Source organism: Hemiscyllium ocellatum, chromosome 37, assembly GCF_020745735.1.
Source record: "Hemiscyllium ocellatum isolate sHemOce1 chromosome 37, sHemOce1.pat.X.cur, whole genome shotgun sequence".
Classification (NCBI taxonomy): domain Eukaryota; kingdom Metazoa; phylum Chordata; class Chondrichthyes; order Orectolobiformes; family Hemiscylliidae; genus Hemiscyllium; species Hemiscyllium ocellatum.
In genome coordinates, this window is record NC_083437.1 from 5,086,645 (window position 1) to 5,114,515 (window position 27,871).

Below are 27,871 nucleotides of genomic sequence, written 5' to 3' on the forward strand. Positions count from 1 at the left end.
GAGTTTGAGAAAAGGAGGCTCCAGAAACATACCATATACACGTTCCTGTTCTCACCCTCTTCCCATGTATCAGATTGTGAGGGGCATGAACAAGGTGAATGGAAAGCAGCTGTCCTCCTTAGTTGAAGGGTCAGTAACAAGACAGCATAATTTTAAAGTGAAAGGCAGGAGGTTTAAAGGAGATTTGAGGAAAAACCTTTTCACCCAGAGAGTGGTGGGAATCTGGAATATATTGCGTGGGGAGGTATTTGATGGGGGAAGCCAGATAACCTTTAGAAAGTACTTGAATGAGCATTTAAATGTCATAACATTCAAGGCTATTGCGGGAAAGTGGGACTAGGAAAGAACAAAGAACACTACAGCGCAGGAACAGACCCTTCAGCCTTCCAAGCCTGCGCTGATCCAGATCCTCTATCTAAACCTGCTGCCTATTTTATAAGAATCTGTATCCCTCTGGAAGGTAGTACTATATTTTTGGTGGTACAGACTTGATGGGACTTTAAGGCTTCTTCTGTGTTGTACGATTCTATGATCTAGTAACTAAGTCGTGACTCATTTAATACCCTAGACTGAGTTAGTATTAGGAATGCCCATTGAGAGCATGCAAAGTCATGATTGAACATTGAAATTCGATGTTTCGGGCATAAGCCCTTCGGTCCTTTGCAGGTCTGTGAGAGTGTTGTCCTGTGCTGGGGTAGGGCTGATTGCAGGGAGTGTAGGTAGCGACGCATGGCTGCAAGGGTGGAGCGGAGGATCCGGAGGGAGGTCTGATGCTGGAGGCTTCGGATTTGTTGTAGGTACAGGTTGTCCTGGTTGGTAATGAGTCTGTTTGAGAACGTGGCTGAAGAGCTTCTGTGCAGAGGAGATGACCTGGGGGGTGCAGTGTGAGAGAGACTCACTGAAATCCTTGTAGAGGGAGGAAGAGAGCTTCTTCAAGGAAGGCATCCTTGCAAGAGGATTCGCAGTAGGTTAAAATCTTCGGGTAAAAAATGAGGTCTGCAGATGCTGGAGATCACATGAATCTGTGCCCAAGTGATGGAGTGAGCAAAATCCTAGCCTCCTGTTTGATGACGAACATAATTGAAGGAATGGAGAAGGTGGTCGTTATTGATGAGATTAGCACTATTCTAGCACCCCAGGACATTAGATGACACTGCTCTATGTCTGAAAAGAGACAGTTGCATGTTACAACCACTGGTATTACCAGTCGTACAGTGCATGTTGGTTGTAATTATCCATACAGCAGACGGTGCAGTTCTGCAAATGGTTTTGCGTCAGGCTGCATCTGTCCAGCCAGGCAGAATGCACCTCAGCTTGGGTCACAGTGATGGACACTGTCAGTTCCATCTTGTATTCCTTCCATTCACCCTCCCTTTCTGTCTCTGATGCAAAACAAATGCTCCTGAATTTCCATTGAAAAAAATCCATTGTATTGATGACAGAATGTACTAAGTAAACAGCAGTTTTGAAATACAAAATCTCCTAGTTAATTATGTTGCAACAGGAAGAAATTGTAGGATACAATTAATTGTAGGATACAATTAAAAAAGGATTTACATGCTACTCACACTGTTTACCGTTGGGAATTTTCAGTACACTTCCAGAAATAGCACATCCAGCCAGTCCTGGACACTGATGTTGTTTGAACAGGTAAATCACTGAGCACGAAATTAGCTTAAGGATGATGTGGATATCTGAATGACTTAATCAGGATCAAATTATGACACAGTTGAGAGCAATTGATAGGAATCAACACCAGGTAACCAGAGAGCCTTGGCTTTGTTGGGGCTGTAGTGACTTGGCTTTGTAGTTAAACATACTAATTAATGTACTGCTGAATATGTAAATAGTTTGGGATACATCATCACAGCAAGTTAACATGTGATGTGGTTGTTGGAGCAGAGCTGAACTGGTGTATAAAGTGCTCGCCTGGAGTCTTGTTACTTGCAGTAAAGAGCCCTTCATTTAGATTAGCAATCACCGTCACAATATTTGGTACATTTGTGTGAAGGTCAGATGCCACACTTGCTTCCGAATTAGATTGTGAGCTCAAGTTAAATCCTTAGACGGCATCTTTCAAACCTATGACCACTTCCATCTTGAAGGACAAGGCAGCAGATACATAGGAACACCACCACCTTCAACTTGCGAGCCATTCACCATCTTGACTTGGAAACATATGATAGTTCCTTCTGTGTTGTTGTGTCAAAAAGATTGATGTGCAGGAGTTGGGATGCCTCACTACATGTATAGAGCTTTAGTGAGACTACATCTGGGGCATTCTTTACAGTTTTGCTTTCCTTACCTAGTGAAAGCTAGAGTTGCTTTGGAGAACCAACATCAAAGATTCCCTGACTGAATCCTGGGACAAGGACTGGTCCTGCAGTGAGAAATTGAGTAAACAAGGGCGATGTTGCTAGAATTTAGGAAAATGAGAAGTGATCTGCTAGGAACACGTAATATATACGTTTCTTCAAGGGCTTTAGGGATGGAAGTGGAGTTAGGGAGATAAATTTGTTTGAACAGAACAAGGGGTCAGTCATTTGGAGCTGCGATGAGAAGAAATTACTTCACTCAGTGCGTTGTCAAAACTTGAAGTTTTCCTTTCCTCTGGAGAGCTGTGAATAGTCAGGAACTGATTGCGCACTGGGCCCTTGATTTGTGAACATCTGACTTCCGAATGTTCATACTTATGAGTGCGATCACATACAGGAATGTAATTTTAAAGAGCTGACATACAAATGTTTCCTGTACTTACAAACAGCTGCTTCACATTGTCCAGTATTGTGTTGTGACTTGCGTACAAATTGACATGTGAGCAGACTCCAGATCAGAACGTTCACAACCCAGGGACTGCCTGTACTCCAGATTGGTACTTTTTCAATACCCAGGGCATTAAGAAATAGGGGATGACACAAGAAGATAGAAGACCATCGATAAACTTATTGAATGATGGACACAATATACAAAACAGACACACTGATGCTTCTAGGATGCATAAGAAACAGGAATGGGATTTGGACATTTCACTTCTTGAGCCCACTGTAACTCCCATTCCTGTTTCTTATGTACCTCAGCATCAGAAATGTGTCTGTTTTGTGGGTCGTGGCCTTAGCAGCAGCATTTCCCATCTGACAGGCAATAACTCAGTTAATCAGGCTCTCCTTTTCATGGAAATCTGGTTATAAAGACCACATCTCCCTGAGGCACACCTCTCTCTGAGACACACCTCCCTGAGCCAAACCTCCCTGAGCCACACCTCCAACTGAGGCACACCTCTCTCTGAGCCACACCTCTCTCTGAGACACACCTCCCACTGAAGCACACCTCTCTCTGAGACACACCTCCCTGAGCCGCACCTCCCTGAGCCACGCCTCTCTCTGAGACACACCTCCCTGAGCCGCACCTCCCTGAGCCACACCTCTCTCTGAGACACACCTCCCACTGAGGCACACTTCTCTCTGAGGCACACTTCTCTCTGAGACACACCTCTCTCTGAGACACACCTCCCACTGAGGCACACTTCTCTCTGAGACACACCTCTCTCTGAGACACACCTCTCTCTGAGACACACCTCCAACTGAGACACACCTCTCTCTGAGACACACCTCCCACTGAAGCACACCTCTCTCTGAGACGCACCTCCCTGAGCCGCACCTCCCTGAGCCACACCTCTCTCTGAGACACACCTCCCACTGAAGCACACCTCTCTCTGAGACACACCTACCTGAGCCGCACCTCCCTGAGCCACACCTCTCTCTGAGACACACCTCCCACTGAAGCACACCTCTCTCTGAGACACACCTCCCTGAGCCGCACCTCCCTGAGCCACACCTCTCTCTGAGACACACCTCCCACTGAAGCACACCTCTCTCTGAGACACACCTACCTGAGCCGCACCTCCCTGAGCAACACCTCTCTCTGAGACACACCTCTCTCTGAGGCATACCTCTGTCTGAGACACACCTCCCTCTGAGCCACACCTCCCTTTGAGCCACCCCTCCCTGAGGCTCACATCTCTCTGAGGCACACCTCTCTCTGATGCACACCTCTCTCTGATGCACACCTCTCTCTGAAACACATCTCTCTCTGAGGCACACCACCCTGAACCACACTTCTCCATGCGCCACATCTACCTGACCCACACACCTCCCTGAGACATACCTCCCTGCGACACATCTCTCCCTGAGTCACACCTCTCTCTGAGCCACACCTCCCTGAGACATACCTCCGTCTGAGCCACACCTCTCTCTGGGACACACCTCCCTCAACCACACTGAGCCACACCTCCCTCTGAGGCACACCTCTCCCTGAGCCACACCTCTCCCTGTGCCACACCTCTCCCTGAGCCACACCTCTCCCTGTGCCACACCTTTCCAAAAACCTCTTACATTTGCTTGAAAGTTCTATCCCAGTAAATGTCAATGTTGAAAAGGTAGCAATCCAGTATGAATTTGAATCACACGTAGGCTTGTCTGAGTAGAAATGGGAGACTTTATATTAAAGATTAATAATATTGGAGGTCTGATTCTGTGTTCTACCGAAGTTCCAAAATCCCTTGAGCCTCCCATTATTTTATAAGAAGATCTATGTAATCAATATAGGTTGAGTAGGATTGAGTACTTCTCAATTTTACTAAGCGCTACCAAAGAGTTCCATCTTACAAAGATTTGTATTAGTGATATTTTGCTCGGTAGTATAGATCTTAAATATCATTAAAAAGAGACAAGCAGGTGAAGCTTTTTTAAATCTTATCCTCGTCAGGACTAGGACACTAGAAACAGACCTGAAAAAATGAACACCAGTTTATACAGCATGAGCAGAGAGTACAGATTGGTTGAGATATTGTTTGCATGGAGATGCAGTAAAAGCAGCTAACTGTCACTCTTAGTGATCAGATCAGGAAGGTCAACTCTGATTGGTCAAGGTACTTCAATATTGATTATTTAATCAATACTGTCTAATATAGGATGTGGTGTCTGCTATGGGACATGGTGTCTGGTATGGGACGTGGTGTCTAATTCGGGACATGGTCTCTGATATGGGACATAGTGTCTGATACGGGACGTGGTGTCTGATATGGGATGTGGTGTCTGATATGGGATGGGGTATCTGATACGGGATGGGGTATCTGATATGGGACGTGGTGTCTGATACGGGATGTGGCGTCTGATAAGGTATGTGGTGTCTGATATGGGACGGGGTATCTGATACGGGACAGGGTATCTGATATGGGACGTGGTGTCTGATACGGGACAGGGTATCTGATATGGGACGTGGTGTCTGATATGGGATGGGGTATCTGATATGGGACTTGGTGTCTGATATGGAACGGTGTATCTGATATAGGACGTGGTGTCTGATATAGGATGTGGTATCTAATATGGGACGGGGTATCTGATATGGGACGTGGTGTCTGATATGGAATGGTGTATCTGATATAGGACGTGGTGTCTGATATGGGACGGGGTATCTAATATGGGACGGGGTATCTAATATGGGACATGGTATCTGATACGGGATGTGGTATCTGATACAAGACGGGGTATCTGATATAGGGCGTGGTGTCTGATACGGGATGGGGTATCTGATATGGGACGTGGTGTCTGATACGGGATGTGGTATCTGATACGGGACGGGGTATCTGATATAGGACGTGGTGTCTGATACGGGATGTGGTATCTGATATGGGACGTGGTGCCTGATATGGGATATAGTGTCTGATACAGGATGTTGTGTCTGATATGGGATATGGCGTCTGATACGGGACGTGGTGTCTGATATGGGATGGGGTATCTGATATGGGATGGGGTATCTAGTATGGGGCGTGGTGTCTGATATGGGATGGGGTATCTGATATGGGGCGTGGTGTCTGATATGGGATGGGGTATCTGATATAGGACGTGGTGTCTGATATGGAACGGCGTATCTGATATAAGACGTGGTGTCTGATATGGGATGGGGTATCTAATATGGGACGGGGTATCTGATATGGGACATGGTGTCTGATACGGGATGTGGTATCTGATATGGGACGTGGTGCCTGATACGGTATGTGGTGTCTGATACGGGATGGGGTATTTGATACGGGATATGGTGTATGATATGGGACGTGGTGTCTGATATGGAATATGGTGTCTGATATGGGACGTGGTGTCTGATATGGGATGAGGTATCTGATACGGGACGGGGTATCTGATATAGGACGTGATGTCTGATATGGGATGTGGCATCTGATTTGGGACGGGGTATCTGATATAGGACGTGGTGTCTGATACGGGATGTGGTATCTGATATGGGGCATGGTGCCTGATATGGGATATAGTGTCTGATACGGGACGTTGTGTCTGATATGGGTATGGTGTCTGATACGGGACGTGGTGTCTGATATGGGATGGGGTATCTGATACGGGACGGGGTATCTGATATGGGGCGTGGTATCTGATATGGGACGGGGTATCTGATATAGGACGTGGTGTCTGATACGGGATGTGGTATCTGATATGGGGCATGGTGCCTGATATGGGATATAGTGTCTGATACGGGACGTTGTGTCTGATATGGGTATGGTGTCTGATACGGGACGTGGTGTCTGATATGGGATGGGGTATCTGATACGGGACGGGGTATCTGATATGGGGCGTGGTATCTGATATGGGACGGGGTATCTGATATGGGACATGGTGTCTGATACGGGATGTGGTATCTGATATGGGATATGGTGTCTGATACGGGACGTTGTGTCTGATACGGGATGTGGTATCTGATACGGGACGTGGTGTCTGATATGGGACGCGGTGTCTGATACGGGACGTGTTGTCTGCTACAGGACGTGGTGTCTGGTATGGGACATGGTGTCTGATATGGGATGTAGTGTCTGACATGGGATGTGGTGTCTGATACAGGATGTGGTGTCTGATGTGGGAAATGGTGTCTAATGCGGGATGTGGTGTCTGATACAGGACTTGGTGTCTGCTATGGGACGGGGTGTCTGCTATGGGACGTGGTGCCTGCTATGGGATGTGATATCGGACACGGGACGTGGTGTCTGACACAGGATATGGTGTCTGACACAGGATGTGGTGTCTGATACGGGATGTGGTGCCTGATTCGGGACCAGGTATCTGGTATGGGACGTGGGGTCTACTAAGGGAGTTGGTATCTGCTACGGGACGTGGTGTCTAATACAGGATATGGTGTCTGATATGGGATGTTGTATCTGATATGGGATATGGTGTCTGATATGGAACCTGGTGTCTGATATAGGACATGGTGTCTAACACGGGACATGGTGTCTGATACGGGATGTTGTATCTATATGGAATATGGTGTCTGATACGGGACCTGGTGTCTGGTACGGGACGTGGTGTTTGATATGGGACGTGGTTTCTGATACGGGACATGGTGTCTGATATGGGACCTGGTGTATGATACGGGATGTGATGTCTGATGCGGGACATGCTGTCTGATACGGGACCTGGTGTATGATACGGGATGTGATGTCTGATGCGGGACATGCTGTCTGATACGGGACCTGGTGTCTGATACGGGATGTGATGTCTGATGCGGGACATGCTGTCTGATACGGGACCTGGTGTCTGATACGGGACCTTGTGTCTGATATTGGATGTTGTATCTGATACAGGATGTAGTGTTTGCTACGGGATGTGGTGTCTGATACGGGACGTGGTGCCCAATATGGGACATGGTGTCTGATACGGGACCTGGTGTCCGATACGGGACCTGGTGTCCGATACGGGATGTGGTGTCTGATATGGGACGTGGTGTCTAATATGGGGTGTAGTATCTGATACAGTATATGTTGTTTGATATAGGCCATGGTGATACAGGCTATCAAGCATATTGTTTGATACGGTACATGTTGTTTACAGTCGATCAGTTGTTGGGACCTACATGCAGCCTACTTACCTGGCATCTCACCATCACTGAAAGTATGATATTTTTTATTGCAGGTAATTAAATCTGTTGAAGAAGGTTACCGTCTTCCAGCTCCCATGGGCTGTCCTGCAGCCCTCCATCAGTTAATGCTGGACTGTTGGCAGAAAGATCGCAGTGAGAGGCCCAAATTTTTCCAGATCGTCAGTGTATTGGACAAACTCATTAGGAACCCCACTGCCCTCAAGATTCTTGATACCACGAGCAGGTAAGAAACCAGTTTCCCGCAGCTTTGTTTTCCAGGGGTCTGAGACAGTGACCTCTGTGAGGGTGGAGGTTCAAACCAGGGCTGCAGAGTGTCAGTGTCAACTGTTTTACTTCAGCTGTCATTTTTATTTCCAGTGAATTCAATCAGGAGCAATGTAAAACGAGCTGTTGACTTGCTTCCTTCATTTCACACTTGCACTCACTGTTAAGATCCACCCCATTACTTTTAACATCTTTTGTGCTGCGTGCACCATTACGCCATTTGTTCCGAATTATGGAAAGATGGCAGTTCAGTTGAAGTTGTATATTACAGGACTGATCATGCCTGAACTCACTGCCACAATGGTGAAGGCTGGCAAGATTTGAGGACTCTTTGTCATAGTATGTCCAAATGCTGGCAATTCACAGGATATTCAGACCGAGTAAGATAATGGAAAAAAGATGGGGAAGCAGTTACTTTGATTAACTGTAATGCATGCTGCAGAAAAGCTAATGTAGCAATCCTTCAACAACTGCACAGCACGCCTGTCTTTAATCAAGATTCAGGTGGAGTTGGAAGTGCTCATACATCCACAGAGTGTTCATTTATTTACATACACAGAATAAATCCCTGTCAAAGTAGATCACAGCAACAACATGTTCCACGAGACATAAGAAATGGACACTGCACTTTTACAGGTATCTCTTGTGTTTCAATCCTTTCTCAGACAGATGGAGAAAACACTTCATATGTGCTATGTTTCCGAAATAGTGAAGATTAATGAGCAAACCTGCTTAGGAACAGATTTATACTATTCAGCCTAACCAGTCTGTTAGGACATTGTTTTAAATCATGGCTAATTTTACTTCAACTTAACAGTGTAAAATAATATGTTTTCTGGAATTTAAAACATTAATGATTTATCGTATCTGACTCAATGAGCATAGCCTCCAACTATTCTTCTGCACACCAACTTTACTGCAACCTTCATACTAATGTTGGGCTGTCTCTTTACTTTAAACCTGATTGATTAGGTGCCTATTTCTCTCTTTCCCCTCTGTCCTGCGATCTTGGGCAGATGGGAGGAACACTAGGACCCCCTTCCGGTATCACATTCTGGTGAGGGTAAGAACAGGCGGATATGGTAGATATGGCAAAGAATTAGTGCAGGGGGCAGGGATTCAGATTTTTGGAACATTGGGACCTTTTCTGGGGCGGAGGGATGACTGTTCAAGGGGAACGGGTTGGACCTGTACTGGACTGGGATCAATATCTTGTTAGTCTCACGCTACAATGGAGGGATTAAACTAGATTGGCAGGAGCAGGGGAGGGCAGGGATGGAGACCAGTCTCATTCTCTCGCTTTCTCTTTGTAACCGTTGATCAAGAACCTATCTATCTTAGTTTTAAATATACTCAATGACCTGGTTTCCACAGCCTTCTGTGGCACTGTATTCCATAGATTCACCACTCCTGACTAGATATATCCAAAAATCTTATCTCCATTCTAAAATGTCTTCCCTTTACTCTAAGGCTGTGCCCTCAGGTCCTAGTCTTTCCTACCAATGGAAACATCTTCCCAACATCCACTCTGTCCAGGCCATTCAGTATTCTGTATGTTTCAATTGGATTCCCCCTCATACTTCTAAACCCCATTGACTATAAACTCAGAGTCCTCTAATGTTCCTCATATGCTAAGCTTTTCATTCCTTGGACCATTCTCGTGAGCCTCCTCTGAACATTCGAAGGCCTGTACATCCTTCCAGTGCTATGGGGCTCAAAACTGTGCACAATCCTCTAAATGTGGTCTGACCAGAGCCTTGTGGAGCCTCAGAAGAGCATCCCTGCTTTTATATTCAAGGCCTTTCAAAATAAATGCCATCATTGCATTTGCCTTCCTAACTTCTGACTCAACCGGCAAGTTTACCTTAAGTAAATTCTGGACTCGAACTCCCAAGTCTCTTTGCACTTCAGACTTCTGAATCTTTTCCTCATTTGGAAAATAGTGCATGCCTCTATTCTTCCTAACAAAGTGCATGACCTCACACTTTCCCACATTGCACTTTATCCACAAGAATTGCCTGCTGAATTAAATTGCATCTATTTCAATACAAGAGGGCTGATAGGTAAAGCTGATGAACCTAGGGTGTGGATAGGTACGTGGGACTGGGATATTATAGCCATGACAGAAACATGGCTAAGGGAGGGACAGGACTGGCAGCTTAATGTGCCAGGGTACAGGTGCTTTAGGGTGGACAGAGATGGTGGAAAGAGGGGCGGGGGAGTTGCATTTTTGATTAAGGTGAGTATCACAGAAGTAATCAGAGATGAAATAACTTGAAGGATCATCCAGTGAGGTTTTGTGGGTGGAGCTAAGAAATAAGAAGGGGGTGGTAACATTATTGGGATTGTACTATAGGCCCCCAAATAGTCAACTGGAATTACAGGAACAATTATGCAGAAAGATTGGGGAGACTTGCAGGAGCAATGGGGTTGTCATAGTCGGGAATTTTAATTTTCCTAACATAGACTGGGACTGCCATAGTGTTAAGAGCTAAGATGTGGTGGAATTTGTTAAGTGTGTTCAAGGAAATTTCCTCAAACAGTATACAGAAGGTCCTACTTGGGAAGGGGCAAAATTGAGGGACAGTTGGGAAGAAATCTCGGACCAGTGACCATAGTTATATTAATTTTAAATAACTATGGAGAGGGACAAAACTGGTCCACAGGTTTTAGTTCTAAACTGGGGAAAGGCAAATTTCAATGGAATTCGCCAGGAGCTTGCGGTGGTTAATTGGAGTAGTTTGTTTGCAGGCAAAGGGACCTCCAGCAAGTGGGAGTCCTTAAAAAGTGAGCTAGCTGGAGCTCATGGTCTGTATGTTCCTGTGAGGGTGAAGGGCAAAGTTGGCAGAAATAGGGAACCCTGCATGACAAGAGATATGAAGAGTTTGATGAGAAAAAAGGAGGAGGTTGTGGCTCAGGTACAGGCAACTGGGATCAAGGGAATCCCTGGAGGAATATAGGGGATACAAGTGTTTACTGAAGAATGAAATCAGGAGGGTGAAAAGGGGGCACGATCTAGCCTTGGCTGAGAAGATTAGGGTGAATCCAAAGAGGTTCTTTAAGTATATTAAAGGAAAAAGAATAACTAGAGAGAGAGAGTAGGGCCCCTCAAGGACCAAAGTGGATGTGTATGTGTAGAACCACAGGAGATAGGCAAGGTCCTCAATGAATAATTCCCCTCTGTGTTTACCGTGGAGAAAGACATGAAGACTTGGGAACTTGGGGAAGTTAGTGGTCATATTTTAGGGACAATCAATATCACAGTGGAAGAGGTGTTTGGCATTCAGGATGTATGAAGGTGGATAAATCTCCTGTTCCTGACCAGATATATCCAAGAAAACTGCAAGAGGCAGGAGAACAAATTGCAGGGACCCTGGCTGATATTTTTGCGTCATCGTCAGCCATGGGTGAGGTCCCAGAAAACTGAAGGGTAGTGAAGATTGTGCCCTTATTCAACAAGGGCTGCAAAAAAAAGCCTAGGACCGGTAGATTAGAAAGCCTTAACATGTGGTGGGTAAGTTACTTGAGAAGATTCTGTGGGATAAGACATACATGCATTTAGAAAGACAGTGTTTGATTAGGATTAGTCAGCATGGCTTTGTGCATGAGAGATCATGCCTCACAAATTTGTTAGAGCTTTTTGATGAAGTGACTGGGAAGGTTGACATACTCTATATGAATTTCAGTAAGGCCTTTGATAAGGTTCCACATGGTGGGTGGCTCTGGAAGGTTAGATCACATGGAATCCAGGGAGAGATGGCAAGTTGGATACACAATTGGCTTTATTGTAAGGAGCAGAGGGTAATAGTGGAAGGATGCTTGTCAGATTGGAGGTTTGTGACTAGTGAAGTGCCTCAGGAGTCAGTGTTGGGCCCATTGCAGTTTGTTATCTGCAGCAGTGATTTGGATGAGAATGTACAAGGCATGATTAGTATGCTATGTCTGCCTCTTTGTTGGATACGTGGAACTGTCCATCTTCCGCAGCCACACCGGCACCATTCCTTTTCCTCCGCTACATTGATGGCTGTATTGATGCTACCTCATGCTCCCACGAGGAGGTTGAACAGTTCAACTACTTCACAAACACTTTCCACCCCAAACTCAAGTTCACCTGGACCATCTCGGACAGCTCCTTCTCCTTCCTGAACCTCTCCACCTCCATGTCCGGCGACCGACTCAACACTGACATCCACTACAAACACACAGACCCTCACAGCTACCTGGACTACACCTCCTCCCACCCTGCCTCCTGTAAAAATGCTATTCCCTCCTCCCAATTCCTCTGCCTTCACTGCATCTGTTCCCAGGAGGACCAATTCCTTCCATCTTCCTTCCCACCTATCAGCTCCACCCACCTCTCTGACCTATCACCTTCACCCCACTTTCATCTACCTATCGCTTTCCCAGCTACCGTCCACCCCCACCCCCCCAGCCCCACCCCCCTCCCATTTATCTCTCAGCCCCCTTGGCCCACAGACCTCAGTCCTGATGAAGGGCTTATGCCCAAAACATCGACTCTCCTGCTCCTCTGATACTGCCTGACTGGCTATGCTTTTCTTGCGTCACACTCTTCGATTCTGATCACCAGCATCTGCAGTCCTCACTTTCTCCTCCATGATTAGTATGTTTGCAGATGACAGTAAAATAGATGGTGTTGTGGACAGTGAGGAAGGTTATCAGGAACTGCAGCACAACCTTGATCAGCTGGGGAAGTTGGCTGAGAAATGGCAGATGGAGTTTAATATAGATAAGTGTGATGTCTTGCACTTTGGAAAAACAAATCAAGGCAAGGTGAATGGTAGGGCCTTCAGGAGTGTAGTGGAACAGAGGGACCTTGGAGTTCAGGTGCACGGTTCTCTGAAAGTGTAGTCACAGATAGACAGGGCAGTGAAGAAAGCTTTTAGCACTGAGTACAGAAGTTGGATAGTTATGTTGCCATTGTACAGGACACTGGTGAGGCTGCACTTGGAGTATTTTGTTCGGATTTGGTTACCTTGCTATAGGAATGATATTATTAAGCTGGAAAGAGTGCAAAAGAAATTTACAAGCATGTTGCCAGGACTCAGCACTCTGAGTTATTGGGTGAAGTTGGACAACTAGAACTTTTTTTCTTTAGAGCATAAGAGACTGAGGGGGGGGATCTTGTAGAAGCATATAAGATCATGAGAGGCATGGATAGGGTGAATGCACTCAGTGTTTTTTTCCAGGGTTGGGGAATCGAGGACTAGAGGGCATCAGTTTATTGTTAGAGAGGAAAGAATAAAAGGGAACCTGAGGAACAACCTTTCTATACAGAGGGTGGTACGCATTTGGAATGAGCTGCTCGCGGAAGTAGTTGAGGTGGGAACATTAACAACATTTAAAAGGCATTTGAACAAGTACACAAATAGAAAATGTTTAGAAGCATATGGGAAAAGTGCAGGGAAATAGGGTTAGTGTGGACTGACATTTTAGTCAGCATGAACCAGTTTGGGCTTAAGGGCGTGTCGTTGTGTTGTAGAGCTCTATGACTCTATTTGACAAACCTCAGTAAGTGCCAACAATATAGTGAAGGGTTTGGTGATCAGTGAAAGAAATGGATTTCTCATGGTTCATGATGTTTCAAGAAACTACTTCAAGGTCAACCATCCTCCTGTCTCAAAGTGTTCTTAATAAATAATTTTAAAACACAATTCTGAAATGTGTTTTTATCCATTAAATTGCTTCTGTGTAAAAGCAGTCTAATAAGTCCTTGAAAGTAACCATCCTGACAGTAGTCTCATTAAATGTTCCCCTTTCTTTGTTAAATTGACTTGCATCAAACATTAGCCAGCAGTAACTCAGCATAAAGTGTTAAAATGGCTTTTCTCTGAAAGAAGGCTTCCTGTCTTTCAGTGAATTTGATTCTTTTCTCCATCTGTCAAAAGGAGGCTGACAGAGTGAGTGACAGAGTGCAGACAATTTTTGTATGTGGACGTATTTGTTTGGGCAGGAAGTCCTGCCTGTTCCAATATTTATTAATATGTGACGTTTCCGTTTCTCATTTGCTGTCTCAGCATGTTTCCAGAACCAGCTTGCATCAAATGTAAGAAAGAGTTAGTGCAAATACTTCACCTGTGGGAGACAAAGAAAATCTGCTCTCTGGCCAATAACCATTCAACGTCGGCAAAATATAGTGACTTCTGGGAGAGTTATGTTTCCATTTAACCTGAAACATTTTCTTTTCTCTCAAGAAAATTGATAGGAAGGAGTATATTGATTTAACTGTGGGATTCCACCCTCTGTTAGAGATCTGTGCCCAATTCCATAATTTGCAATGATAGAATGGACATAGCTTCATCACAAGCGCAAATTGCCTCATCGCATGATTGACTCCATTGCCATGTGTGTTTGAGAGAGATTGTGCAGTCAGTTTTGTAGTTAGAATTGGTGATATTCTCAGAGAGTCTGGGCTGTAGAAACATTGCCTATTTGAATTTCAAACTTCCTGCAATCCCACAGACTCCTTGCACTGGAACTTCCTGGGGCTCCCATTAGCACATCCATGTCATTTGACCCTCCAGAGAATGGAAGATGGAGTGAGCAACAGATACTGAGCGCTATTATTTCCCTGTGGTTGGAGAACGTTTGGTGCAGTGAAGCTGTGGGGGGGATTTAACGCTGATGAAGAGTTTGAAGTTGATTTCTGAGATACAGAAACCTTGTTCACACTAAATATTTTCAGACAAAAATTATTTCTCACAACAACCTCCTTAAGTTCTTGCTAGGAGAAGGGAGTCATATATTAGACGCTGATTTAATCCTAGATTTATTCAATGGTAAATTAGATAGATTTGTGAAATACAAATGAGAAACATTTTATCCATATGCATGCATATAAACATAGACAATGAGCTTTCTAAAACAGTAGTAAGTTGCTGAGATCGATGGCCAGCATGGATGTTGAAACTAGAAAACCAAACGGGATTGATGTTTATAATGAGTATGCCAAGGGAGTATGTGGAGAGGTCTTCCCTTGCCTGAAACAATATGAAGAATCAAAGAGAGATGAGGAGGGCTCTTTTCTTGCTCAGTAAATGTTTGACCTACATCTTCTGACCAGGATTGAAAATCGATTCCCAATTCTACTAAACATAAAATGCACTTACCTTTCCCTACTTGTTCTGTGTCACTTCTGAGGGAAGATCATTCATTACTTGTCTTGATGTGGGAATCCTCAGAGGCAGTGATGCAGAAAGTCTGCATGGAAACCACAGCCCCTTATTACAGCATGAGCTGTTGTACTTCTGGAAGTGAAGAGTTTCAAAATCCCAACCTTGCTTTGAGCACCTACACGGAGCAGATATGCGCGTGAGGGGGTGGATGCATGTGGCAAATGGGGAAGATGGAAGGTGGATTGGGATAGTCAGTTTGGGTCAGGATGGGAGTTAGGTCAGAGAGCTGTTGGTGGGAATCAGTTGGCATTGGGTCACATCTAGTCTAGGGATTTCAAGGGTGTTTAGAGTGGGTCGAGGAGAGGAAGAGTCGGGTGGAAATCCACATGAGTAATCTGTCAGATTCTACAGAACTAATTATCCCAGAAGCAGAAATCTCCAAATTCCCTGGCACTTCCCATAGATCCTTGCACTAATTCATCCTATGGGATATATCCAGAATCCAACTATCCAGAAGTCTGAAGATCTGGGCTATTATGGTCTGCAAACACAGTCTGAAAGTGCAGTGTAAACAGAGTCAAAAGTGAATTTCCCAAAGGGAACCAGCTGGATAGGTGAAGGTGGGAAATGGCAGGGTTATGGAGATGGAAATATGAATGGGATTAGCTGATTAGCTCTTTCAAGGATCTAGCACAGACACAAATGGTCATGAGGTTAAATGACTGTGATGTTACATATTCTTACTGTAGAAAATCATATACATTTAAGGAACAGAAACTACAAAATTAAATTCTAACATGTTTCCCAATAAATAATCATCACTTAAATATTTCCTCATTTTTCTAACTCTTCCACTGTCCTCTGGATTAACTAAAAGCTTTCTTTCCATAAAGATCTCATCTTATATGATCCAATTACACTCACTGAGCTGCTGCTTGTTTGTACCTGCTTAATACAATCTCAGTCTGTTGACAAAACTTGCTAAAAATCAATATAACATCAGCCATACTAAAAAAAATCAGACAATTCTATTAAGAATTGAATAAATCAGAACGTCTGAAGATATTTGAAAATGTTATGTTTGACTGATTCTCAAACCTATCAGCAGCAAGGCTGTGGTTGGAAATCTCTGCTTGTATTTACTGTGGCCTAATTTTTATTTCCATTAAATTTAGTGTGGGGTGGGCAACACAATAGCAGAAACCCCTCCAGCCCACCCCAAGGAGTTCCACATCATGTGGAAACACCTTGGCTGAACATGATGAGATTTATCAAACCTTTCATATTGTGTCTGGTTTAAAGGACAACATCAGACCAATGTAAGATAATAGAAGTAATGCAACCAATGCAGGATAAAAATGCTTCATATTAATTAGAGTAAAGTCAAAGGCTGCCTGATTCTACATCAGATGAAGATTATGAAGAGGAAGAAAGCTGTTAATTTAATAAACAAATCTCAAGATTAAGCTGAGTGAAAGTAGGGAAATGATAGTAAGGATCATGTGGATGATGGCTATCTAGGAGGTAGCCCTAGAGATAGAATTTTAAAACCATCCTGCTGCAGCTTGTAGCTGCTTCAAGCAGGAGATTGACTGTCACCATCCATCATGTTTGTTATCCTCACTTGTGCCCACCCTCACAATTCGCTGGAGCTCACCTGCAGCTGCTCTGTAATATCTATCATCCAACTACGTCTAGATTGACCCGTCTCTGCTACCCTCCTCTTTGTCTTCTAGAATCCCAATCCAACATTTGGTTAAATGGGGATGCTTTTACACTATCATGTTGAACTTGAATCACCACCCAGGTTGACAACAGAGTTGGAGGCAGAAATGGGCAATTTTTAACTGTATTCATTGGACCCGTGTGTTACTAGCTCGGCAAGAATTTATTGCTTAAAGCACAGTTAAAAATTGACTACACTGTTGTGTCAAACGTTGGCCAGACGAGGTGAGGATGGCAGATTTCCTTCCCTAATGGCTGTTAGATTGGGTGTTATGGTTGCATGGCCATCATTAGGCTAGCTCTTTGTTAATTCCACCTTTCATTGGATTCATATTCTATCAATTGTTATGGTGAGGTTTGAATCTACATACCTAGCACATTAGTTTAGGGATTTCGGTTATTGTTCTATCGACGCCATCATTATGCCACTGCCTGCCCCTAAGTTTGATGTCACAAACTCAAAAAAAAGGCTTAATTCTAAATGATATTGAGCTTCAGGAGGACTTTTAGGGTAGGGGCTGATAAAAGAGGCCATTTGGAGAATTAGCATTGGCTCCCTGAATTATCTGTCCAGTGACATGACCACTAGAGCACTATGTGCTCAACAAGTAGATGGAGACATGTCCTGTATCAGCTATTTAAAAAGATCCAAGCTGCATTAATCACAGATCCACTCCACCCTCCTCCCTGACCTATCACCTTCATCCCCTCCCCCACTCACCTATTGTACTCCGTGCTACTCTCTCCCCACCCCCACCCTCCTCTAGCTTATCTCTCCACGCTTCAGGCTCTCTGCCTTTATTCCTGATGAAGGTCTTTTGCCCAAAACATCGATTTTGCTGCTCCTTGGATGCTGCCTGAACTGCTGTGCTCTTCCAGCACCACTAATCCAGAATCTGGTTTCCAGCATCTGCAGTCATTGTTTTTAGCCCGTCCAATTCAATAGCCTAATCCTGCTTTCTCCCTATAAGCTTTGATCCCATTCTCCCCAAGTACTATATCTAGCCATCCCTTGAATACATTAGGTGCCTTGGCATCAACTACTTCCTGTGTTAATGAATTCCACAGGCTCGCCACTGTTTGGGTGAAGAAATGTTTCCACATCTCCATCTTAAATGGTAAACACTGAAATCTCAGACTGTGACCCTTGGTTCTGGACAGACCCACCATCGGGAATATCCTCCCTGCATCTACTCTGTCTACTCCCGTCAGAACTTAATAAGCCTCTGAGATTCCCCCTCATTCATCTGAACTCCAATGAAAACAATCCTAACCTAGTCAATCTCTCCTCATACGTAAGTCCTGCTATCCCTGGAGTCAGCCTGGGAAACCTTGACTGCACTCTCTTGAAAGCAAGAGAATTCTTCCTTAGAAAAGGAGATCAAATCTGCAATTAATTTTCTGGAGGTGGTCTCACCACGGTCCTGTATAACTGCCACAACACATCCCTGCTCCTATACTCAAAACCTCTTGTAATGAAGGGCCAACATACCATTTGTCTTCTTTACCACTTGCTGCAGCTGCATGCTTATCTTCAGTGACTGGTGCACAGGGACACCTAGGTTCAACTGCCCCCCCCCCCCCCCCCCCCCCCCCACACACACACACACACACACACACACACACAAAATTTACAGCCATTCAGGTAGTAATCTGTCGTCTTGTTCTTGATTCCAGAGTGAATACCCTCACATTTTTCCAAATTATACTGCATCTGCCATTGATTGGCCCACTCACCAAACCTGTCCAGATCACTCTGAAGGATTTCTGCATCCTCATCCCAGTTCACCCTCCCATCCAAGTTGGTATCATTTACAAACTTTGAGATGTGATATTTTGTTCTCTCATGCAAATCATTAATATATATTGTGAATAGCTGGGGTACCAGCACCAATTCCTGTGGCATCCCACTAATTACTGCCTGAAAATTTGAAAAGGACCCATTAATTCACACTCTGTGTTTACTCTCGGCCAACCAGTTTTCTATCTATCCCAATACACTTCCCCCAATCTCATGCACTTTAATCTTGCACAATAATTCCTTACATGGAACTTTGTCAAATGCTTTCTGAAAGTCCAAATAAACCACATTGACTGGCACCCCTTTGTCAACTCTATTAGTTACATCTTCATAGACTGTCATCAGATTCATCAAGCATGATTTCCCTTTCATAAATCCAAACTGACTCTGTCTGATCCTGCCACTGTTTTCCAAATGCTTCTAAAGTCCCTGATAATGAATTCAAGAATTTTCCTCACTACCAATGTTAGGCTCACTGGTCTATAATTCCCTGTTTTCTCTCCACCTCCCTTTTTGAATATTGGAGTTACATTAGGTACCCTCCAATCTACAGGGACTGTTCCAGAGTCTATAGAATCGTGGAAGATGACCAACCTGGAAGAAGCCAACCCTTTTTTTTTTCAGGACTGAAAAATTCTCCAACAGGACATAAAGGTTAATCAAGGATATTCAGGAAAATAGAGAAAGCACTCAAATAAAATTGGGGTGCTGATCAGCTATCATCGAACTGAATTGGGAAACAGGTTTCAGGGCTGTATATGTTCTTAAACTGCCGACAGCCCATTAACACTCAGACACCATCCTTCTACTCCTGAAACACTGGGCTGGGGAAAAAAATGAGTTGCATGATTTAATTTGTAATTTGTCCAGATTGACTTGGGCTGTTTCATTTACATGGTTTCCTCTAAATGGGATTAACCACAATTTTGAAAAATTGAATCCACTGCTCCAGATAGCAAAACGTAGAAGCTCTAGTGTGACTAATACATGAATTAAAACTTAATAATTAAGACTTAAAGGCTACAGGCAAGGACATGTCTTCAATATTCTCTCAGATACTGCTTTACAGGAGAATACATCAATGTTATAACTTTAGCACTGAGCATTGTCTAATGAATGATGAGACTCTCAGTTTCATATTATCACACACTCTTTATTTTGCAGACTGAACAGTCCTCTGCTAAACAGAAACATTCCCAACTACACATCCTTTGCCTCTGTGGATGAATGGCTGGATGTCATTAAAATGGGACGCTATAAAGACAACTTTGCAGCTGCAGGTTATTTATCACTGGGCCTGGTAATGAGAATGAACCTGGAGTAAGTACTGAGACAGTGCAGATGATTAATACAGTGAATTAATATGATGGATTTAAATGCCCATTTTGCAGTAAAGTATACTGTAATTAAACTTTATTCAACTTTCATTTCTTCCTTGCCCTATAAATCACTCCTTGTGTTGGACTTTGAGTTCCATGTGTCTTATTTGCTCGATTTAGAATAACATTTGAGTCAAATGTTTTTGCCTCTGCACCATTTATACATCTGCATCAAACCAGAGGGTGTTTCCAGATAGAACAATCTAACAAGAACAGTAATGTTGCAGTCTAAGCCTCAAGCCTTTGCACCTGCTCAAGCAGCAGTGTGTGAAGCAACTTCCTGCAATTTGAACCTTAAAACGTTTTGACAATGATTGCATAACTGCATTTTTAGATCATGGTGTACAAATGATGCAGGGACATTAGTGAGGATGCACAAATGATTTTCTAGGTTCATAGAAAAAAGAGAGGGTGTATCTATCAGGAGCAGAGGAATACATTTTGTCTCTTTACTTCTGAAAAGAAAAGGTTGAGGGTTGACCTACTGAAAATATTTAAAATTATGAAAGGCTATGATCAAGTTTAAACCAAAGAAATGCTTGCACATCAAGGGATATGGTGTTGCGAGTCAGGCCAACATTTATTGTCCTTTCCCAGTTACCCTTTAGGTGGTGAGCAGCCATCTTGAAATTTTGCAGGGACAGAACTGTTAGGAAGTGAGTTCCAGGATTTTGACCCAGCAGCAATGAAGGAACAGTGATATATTTCCTAATCAGAATAGTGAGAGGATTGTATGTAGTGGTGTTTCCATATATCTACTGCCCTTCGACCATAAAACCGTAAGATGTTGGAGCACAATTAAGCCATTCAGCCCACCGAGTCTGCTCCACCATGCCATCATGGTTGATATGTTTCTCAACCCCATTCTCCTGTTTTCTTCCTGGAGTCCTTGATCTCCTTATTAATCAAAAGCCTAGCTATCTATGCCTTAAATGCACTCAATGACTTGGCTTTCATAGCCCTCTGCAGCAATGGGTTCCACAGATTCATGGTCCTCTAGCTGAAGAAATGTCTCCTCGTCTCATTTCTAAAGGGTCACCCTTCAGCCTTGAGACAGAGAGTGCCCTAGGGTCCTACTCTTTCCCTTGAGTGGAAAAGTCTACTCAACATACACTCTATCCAAGTCTTCTGTAAATTTCATTGAGATTCTCTGATCCTTCATAACTCCAAACATAAACCCAGAGTCCTCAACTACTTCTCACATGACAAGCCCTTCATTCCCTTGATCATTCCTGTAAACCTCCTCTTGTTCCCCTCCAATACCATCATATCCTTCCTTAGTTACGGGGCTCAAAACTGCTCACAATATTCCAAATGCAGTCTGACCAGAGCCTTGTACAGACTCAACAGTATATTCCTGCACTTGTATTCTTAGTCTTTTGAAATAAATGCTAACATTGCATTTGTCTTCCTAACCACCAACTGAACCTACATGTTCACCTTAAGAGAATTCTGAACTAAGACATCAAGTCACTTTGTACTTCAAATTTCCGAAGCCTTTCCTGTTTATAAAATAGTCTATGCCTCTATTCTTGCTACCAAAGTGCCTAACTTCACAATTTATCACGTTATTTTCCATCTGTCACTTCTTTGCTAATTCTCCAGCCTAGCATTTGTAATAAGGTGGATGAATTGAGTGCTCATTAATAGATACTTATTAATAGATATGATGTAATTGGGATCACAGAGACCTGGCTCCAGAGTGACCAGGCTTATTCAATTTTCAGGAAAGATAGGTGGAAAGGAAAGGGAGATGGGGGTAGTGTTGCTGGTTAAGGAGGTGATTGAAACAATAGCAAGGGAGGGCATTAGCCTGGACATTATGGAATGTATATGGGTGGAGCTGCGGAACACCGAAGGGAAAAAGACATTAGTGGGAGTTGTGTGCAGACCACCAAACAGTAGTTGTGAAGTTGGGGATTATATCAAGCAGGTAATTAGAGATGCATGCAATACGGGTGACTTCAGTCTACGTATTGATTGGACTAACCACAATGGTACCAATGCAATGGAGAAGGATTTCCTGCCTTGTATGACAGATGGTTTCCTCAACTGATATGTCAAGGAATGGGGTTGAGAAACATATCAAGGAACCAACAAGAGGGTATTGTGTTGTGAGAGAGGATTAATTAATGACAGTATTCTTCATTTAAAATGGAGAGTGAAACAGTTAAATCTGAAGCTATGGTCCGGAACTTAAAGAAAGCTAACTTTGATGATATGAGGCATGCATTGGCTAGGATAAGCTGGCCAAATATACTTGAGGAGTTGACAGCGGATAGGCAATGGCAGACATTTAAGGGACATGGATGAACTTCAACAACTGTACATCCTGGTCTGGCATCAGGGAAATGGCTCAACCATGGCTAACAAGGGCAATTAGAGATAATGTTAAAGCCAAAGAAGAGACATATAAATTGGTTATAAAAATCAGTAGACGCAAGGACTGGGAGAAATTTAAAAGGGTTTAATTTGGAAGGAGAAACTAGAAATGAAAGTAAGGTCACGGAAAACATTTAAAAAATGACTGCTAAAGCTTCTATGAATATGTGAAGAGAAAAAGACTGGTGAAAACAAATGTAGGTCACCAGTTGAACAAATACTTTGGATCTGTCTTTACTAAGGAGGATACAAATAATCATCCAGAAATGCTAGAGGACAGAGGGAACTGAAGGAAATCCTTATTAGTCAGGGAATTGTATTGGGGAAATTAATGGGATTAAAACCTAATAAGTCCCCAGAGCATGATGCTCTGCATCCCAGAGTACTTACAGAAGTGGCCCTAGAAATAGCAGATGCATTAGTGATAATTTTTCAGCATTCTGTAGACTCTGGAAGAGTTCCAATGAACTGGTGGGTAGCTCACATAACCTAACTTTTTAAAAAAGGAGGGAGAGAGAAAATGGGGAATTATAGGCCAATAAGCCTGACATTGATGGTTGGGAAATTGCTGGAGTCAGTTATGAAAGATGTAGTAACTGAGCATTTGGAAAGCAGTCTCAGAATCAGCCCAAGTCAGCATAGATTCACAAAAGTGAAATCATGTTTGACAGATCTTCTGGAACTTTTTGAGGATGTGACCAGCAGAGTGGACAAATATGAATCAGTAGATGTTGTGTCTCGGGACTTTCATAAGGCTTTTGACAAGGATTCACTCAAGAGATTAATAAGGAACATTAAAGCTCATGGTATTGGAGGTAAAGTATTGACATGGATATGGAACTAGTTGGCAGACAGAAAGCAAAGAGTTGGAATAAACACGTCCTTTCCAGGGTGGCAGGCAGTGACGAGTGGGATGCCGCATGGTTCAGTGATGGAATCTCAGCTGTTCACAATTTATGTTAATCATTTGGACAAAGGAATTAAATGTCATATCTCCAAATTTGCAAATGACACCAAGCTGGTTGGTGATGTGCACTGTCTGGAGGATGCTAAGAGGCTGCAGGGTAACTTGATACCACGCGTAACCCCGCCCCCACACTCACTTCCGTTACGACGTGTAACCCCGCCCCCACGCTTAACCCCGCCCCCACACCAAGCTTCATCACCACGTCTAACCCCGCCCCTACGCCGATCTCTGCCCCCGCCCCTAACCCCGCCCCCACTCCCAGCTCCAGTCCCACACCAGGTCCTAGCTCCCAACCTTGCCGGATCTTCACCATCCGTCCAGCTCTCCCCTTCTCCGAGGATGAAAGATCAGTCCTCAGCAGAGGCCTCACCTTCATTCCCCTACGCCCTCGGATTAATGAGTTCAACACGCGGCGAGATATTGAACAATTCTTCTGCCGCCTTCGCCTTCGTGCCTACTTTTGCAACCAAGACTCCCGCTCACCCTCTGACGATCCCTTCTCTCGCCTCCAACACACCCCATCCACCTGGACACCCCGTGCTGGCCTCTTACCCGCCCTCGATCTATTTATAGCCAACTGCTGCCGCGACATTAACCAACTCGACCTGTTAACACCTCCCACCTACTCCAACCTCTCACCCTCAGAACATGCAGCCCTCCACTCCCTCCGCTCCAACCCCAACCTCACCATCAAACCGGCAGACAAGGGAGGCGCGGTAGTAGTTTGGCACACCGACCTTTATACCGCTGAGGCCAAACGCCAGCTCACGGACGCCTTCTCCTATTGCCCCTTTGACCATGACCCCACCTCCCATCACCAAACCATCATCTCCCAGACCATCCAGGACCTCATCACCTCAGGGGATCTCCCATCCACCGCCTCCAACCTCATAGTCCCACAACCCCGCACCGCCCGTTTCTACCTCCTGCCCAAAATCCACAAACCTGACTGCCCCGGCTGACCCATTGTCTCAGCCTGCTCCTGCCCCACCGAACTCATCTCCACGTACCTCGACACGGTTCTGTCCCCTTTTGTCCAAGAACTCCCCACCTACGTTTGGGATACCACCCACGCCCTCCACCTCCTCCATGATTTTCGCTTCCCCGGTCCGCAACGCCTTATCTTCACGATGGACATCCAGTCCCTGTACACCTCCATCCCCCATCAAGAAGGACTCAAAGCCATCCGCTTCTTCCTTTCCCGCCGCACCAAACAGTACCCTTCCACTGATACCCTCCTTCGACTGACTGAACTGGTCCTCACCCTGAATAACTTCTCTTTCCAATCCTCCCACTTCCTCCAAACTAAAGGAGTTGCCATGGGCACCCACATGGGCCCCAGCTATGCCTGTCTCTTTGTAGGATATGTGGAACAGTCCATCTTCCGCAACTACACTGGCACCACCCCCCACCTTTTCCTCTGCTACATCGATGACTGTATCGGCGCTGCCTCGTGCTCCCACGAGGAGGTTGAACAGTTCACCAACTTTACCAACACCTTCCATCCCGACCTCAAATTCACCTGGACTGTCTCAGACTCCTCCCTCCCCTTCCTAGACCTTTCCATTTCTATCTCGGGCGACCGACTCAACACAGACATCTACTATAAACCGACTGACTCCCACAGCTACCTGGACTACACCTCCTCCCACCCTGTCCCCTGTAAAAACTCCATCCCATATTCCCAATTCCTTCGTCTCCGTCGCATCTGCTCCCAGGAGGACCAATTCCAATACCGTACAGCCCAGATGGCCTCCTTCTTCAAGGACCGCAGATTCCCCCCAGACGTGATCGACGATGCCTCCACCGCATCTCCTCCACTTCCCGCTCCTCTGCCCTTGAGCCCCGCCCCTCCAACCGCCACCAAGACAGAACCCCACTGGTTCTCACCTACCACCCCACCAACCTCCGTATACAACGTATCATCCGCCGTCATTTCCACCAACTCCAAACGGACCCCACCACCAGGGATATATTTCCCTCCCCTCCCCTATCAGCGATCCGCAAAGACCACTCCCTTCGTGACTCCCTCGTCAGGTCCACACCCCCCACCAACCCAACCTCCACTCCCGGCACCTTCCCCTGCAACCGCAGGAAATGCAAAACTTGCGCCCACACCTCCTCCCTTACTTCTCTCCAAGGCCCCAAGGGATCCTTCCATATCCGCCACAAATTCACCTGCACCTCCACACACATCTTCTATTGCATCCGCTGCACCCGATGTGGCCTCCTCTATATTGGGGAGACGGGCCGCCTACTTGCGGAATGCTTCAGGGAACACCTCTGGGACGCCCGGACCAATCAACCCAACCACCCCGTGGCTCAACACTTTAACTCTCCCTCCCACTCCACCGAAGACATGCAGGTCCTTGGACTCCTCCATCGCCAGAACATAACAACACAACGGTTGGAGGAAGAGCGCCTCATCTTCCGCCTGGGAACCCTCCAACCACAAGGGATGAACTCAGATTTCTCCAGTTTCCTCATTTCCCCTCCCCCCACCTTGTCTCAGTCAATTCCCTTGAACTCAGCACTGCCATCCTAACCTGCAATCCTCTTCCTGACCTCTCCGCCCCCACCCCACCCTCACCTTGACCTCCTTCCACCTATCACATCTCCATCGCCCCTCCCCCAAGTCCCTCCTCCCTACCTTTTATCTTAGCCTGCCTGGCACCCTCTCCTCATTCCTGATGAAGGGCTCTGGCCCGAAACGTCGAATTTCCTGTTCCTTGGATGCTGCTTGACCTGCTGTGCTTTAACCAGCAACACATTTTCAGCTCTGATCTCCAGCATCTGCAGACCTCACCTTTTACCCCACAACTTGATAGGGTGGCTGAGTGGGCAAATACTAGGCAAATTCAATATAATGTGAATAAATGTGAGGTTATCAAAAGCAGATCACAAAACCAGGAAGGCAGATTATTGTCTAAATGGAGGCAATTTAGGAAAAGGTGAGGTGCAATGAGACCTGGGTGTCATGGTGGAACAGTCGCTGAAAGTTGGCATGCAGGTGCAGCAGGCAGTGAGGAAATATAACAGCATGCTGGCCTTCATAGTGAGACAATTTGAGGATCAGAGTAAGGATGTCTTGCTGCAATTATACAGGGCCTTGGTGAGGCCATACCTTGAGTACTGTGTACAGTTTTGGTCTCCTAGTCTGAGGAAGGACATTCGTGTTATTGAAGGAGTCCAGTGAACATTCACCAGGCTGATTCCCGGGATAGTAGGACCAACCTATGAGGAAAAACTCAATCGACGGCCTTGTACTCACTGGAATTTAGAAGAATGAGGGGGAATCTCATAAAAGTATATTAAATCCTGATTAGCTTGGAGAGGCTAGATGCGCGAAGAATGTTTCCGATGTTGGGAAGTCCAGAATTAGAGGTCATAGTCTCAGAATAAGGGACAAGCCATTCAGGAATTAGCTGAGGAACAATTTCTTCACTCAGAAAGTTGTGAATCTGTGGAATTCTCTCCCACAGGAAACTATTGGGGCCAGTTCATTAGATATACTCAAAAGAGAGTTGGATGTAGCCCTTGTAACTAAAGGGATCAAGGGGTATGGAGAGAAAGTGGGAAAGGGAAACTGAGATTGCATGATCAGTCATGATCATATTGAAAGGTGGTACAGGCTCCAAGGGTCAATTGGCCTACTCCTGCACTTATTTTCTATGTTCCTGTGTTCAAGTCCTTCTGCAGCCTCTCGACTTCCTCAATCTTACCTGTCCCTCCTCCTATCTTTGTGCAATCTGAAAACTTAGTAACAATGCCCTAATTTCGTTTGTCCAGACCATCAATGTTAAATATTAATAGTTATGGTCCCAACACTGACCACTGTAGAACTCCAATAGTCACTGGCTGCCATTATGGAAAAGACCCCTTTATCTCTACTGTCTGCCTTCTGCCAGTCAGCCAATCCTCTATCCAAACCACTACAATGTCCCTAACACCATGGGCTCTTAGCTTATTTAGCAGCTTCCTGTGTGGCACCTTGTGGAAATTTAAATGGATCACGTCCACAGTCTCTCCTTTGACTAATTTGCTCACTGTCCTAACTTTTCCTTCTGGATGGTAGAGGTCATGGATTTAGAACAAGCTGTTCCAGGAATTTTATTGAATTTCTGCACTGCATCTTGTCAATGGTACACCGTACTGCTCCTGTGCATCAATGATGAGGGGATGAATATTGAAGGTATTAGATGGGATGCCAGTCAAGTGACTGTTGAGTCCTGGATTGTTCTATATTGAGCTTCTTGACTATTTTTGGAGTTGCACTCTT

The 27,871-nt window shown here is 44.9% G+C and overlaps 1 protein-coding gene across 1 annotated transcript in view; it reads left to right on the forward strand.

Moving 5' to 3' along the window:
- Window positions 1–27,871, forward strand: part of epha8 (eph receptor A8) — a 548,357-nt gene that overhangs the window by 493,596 nt on the left and 26,890 nt on the right. The window contains exons 15-16 of the mRNA XM_060852189.1: window positions 7,974–8,164; window positions 20,029–20,184. Coding sequence (XP_060708172.1) covers window positions 7,974–8,164; window positions 20,029–20,184 — 347 coding nt within the window. The remainder of the gene's footprint in view (window positions 1–7,973; window positions 8,165–20,028; window positions 20,185–27,871) is intronic.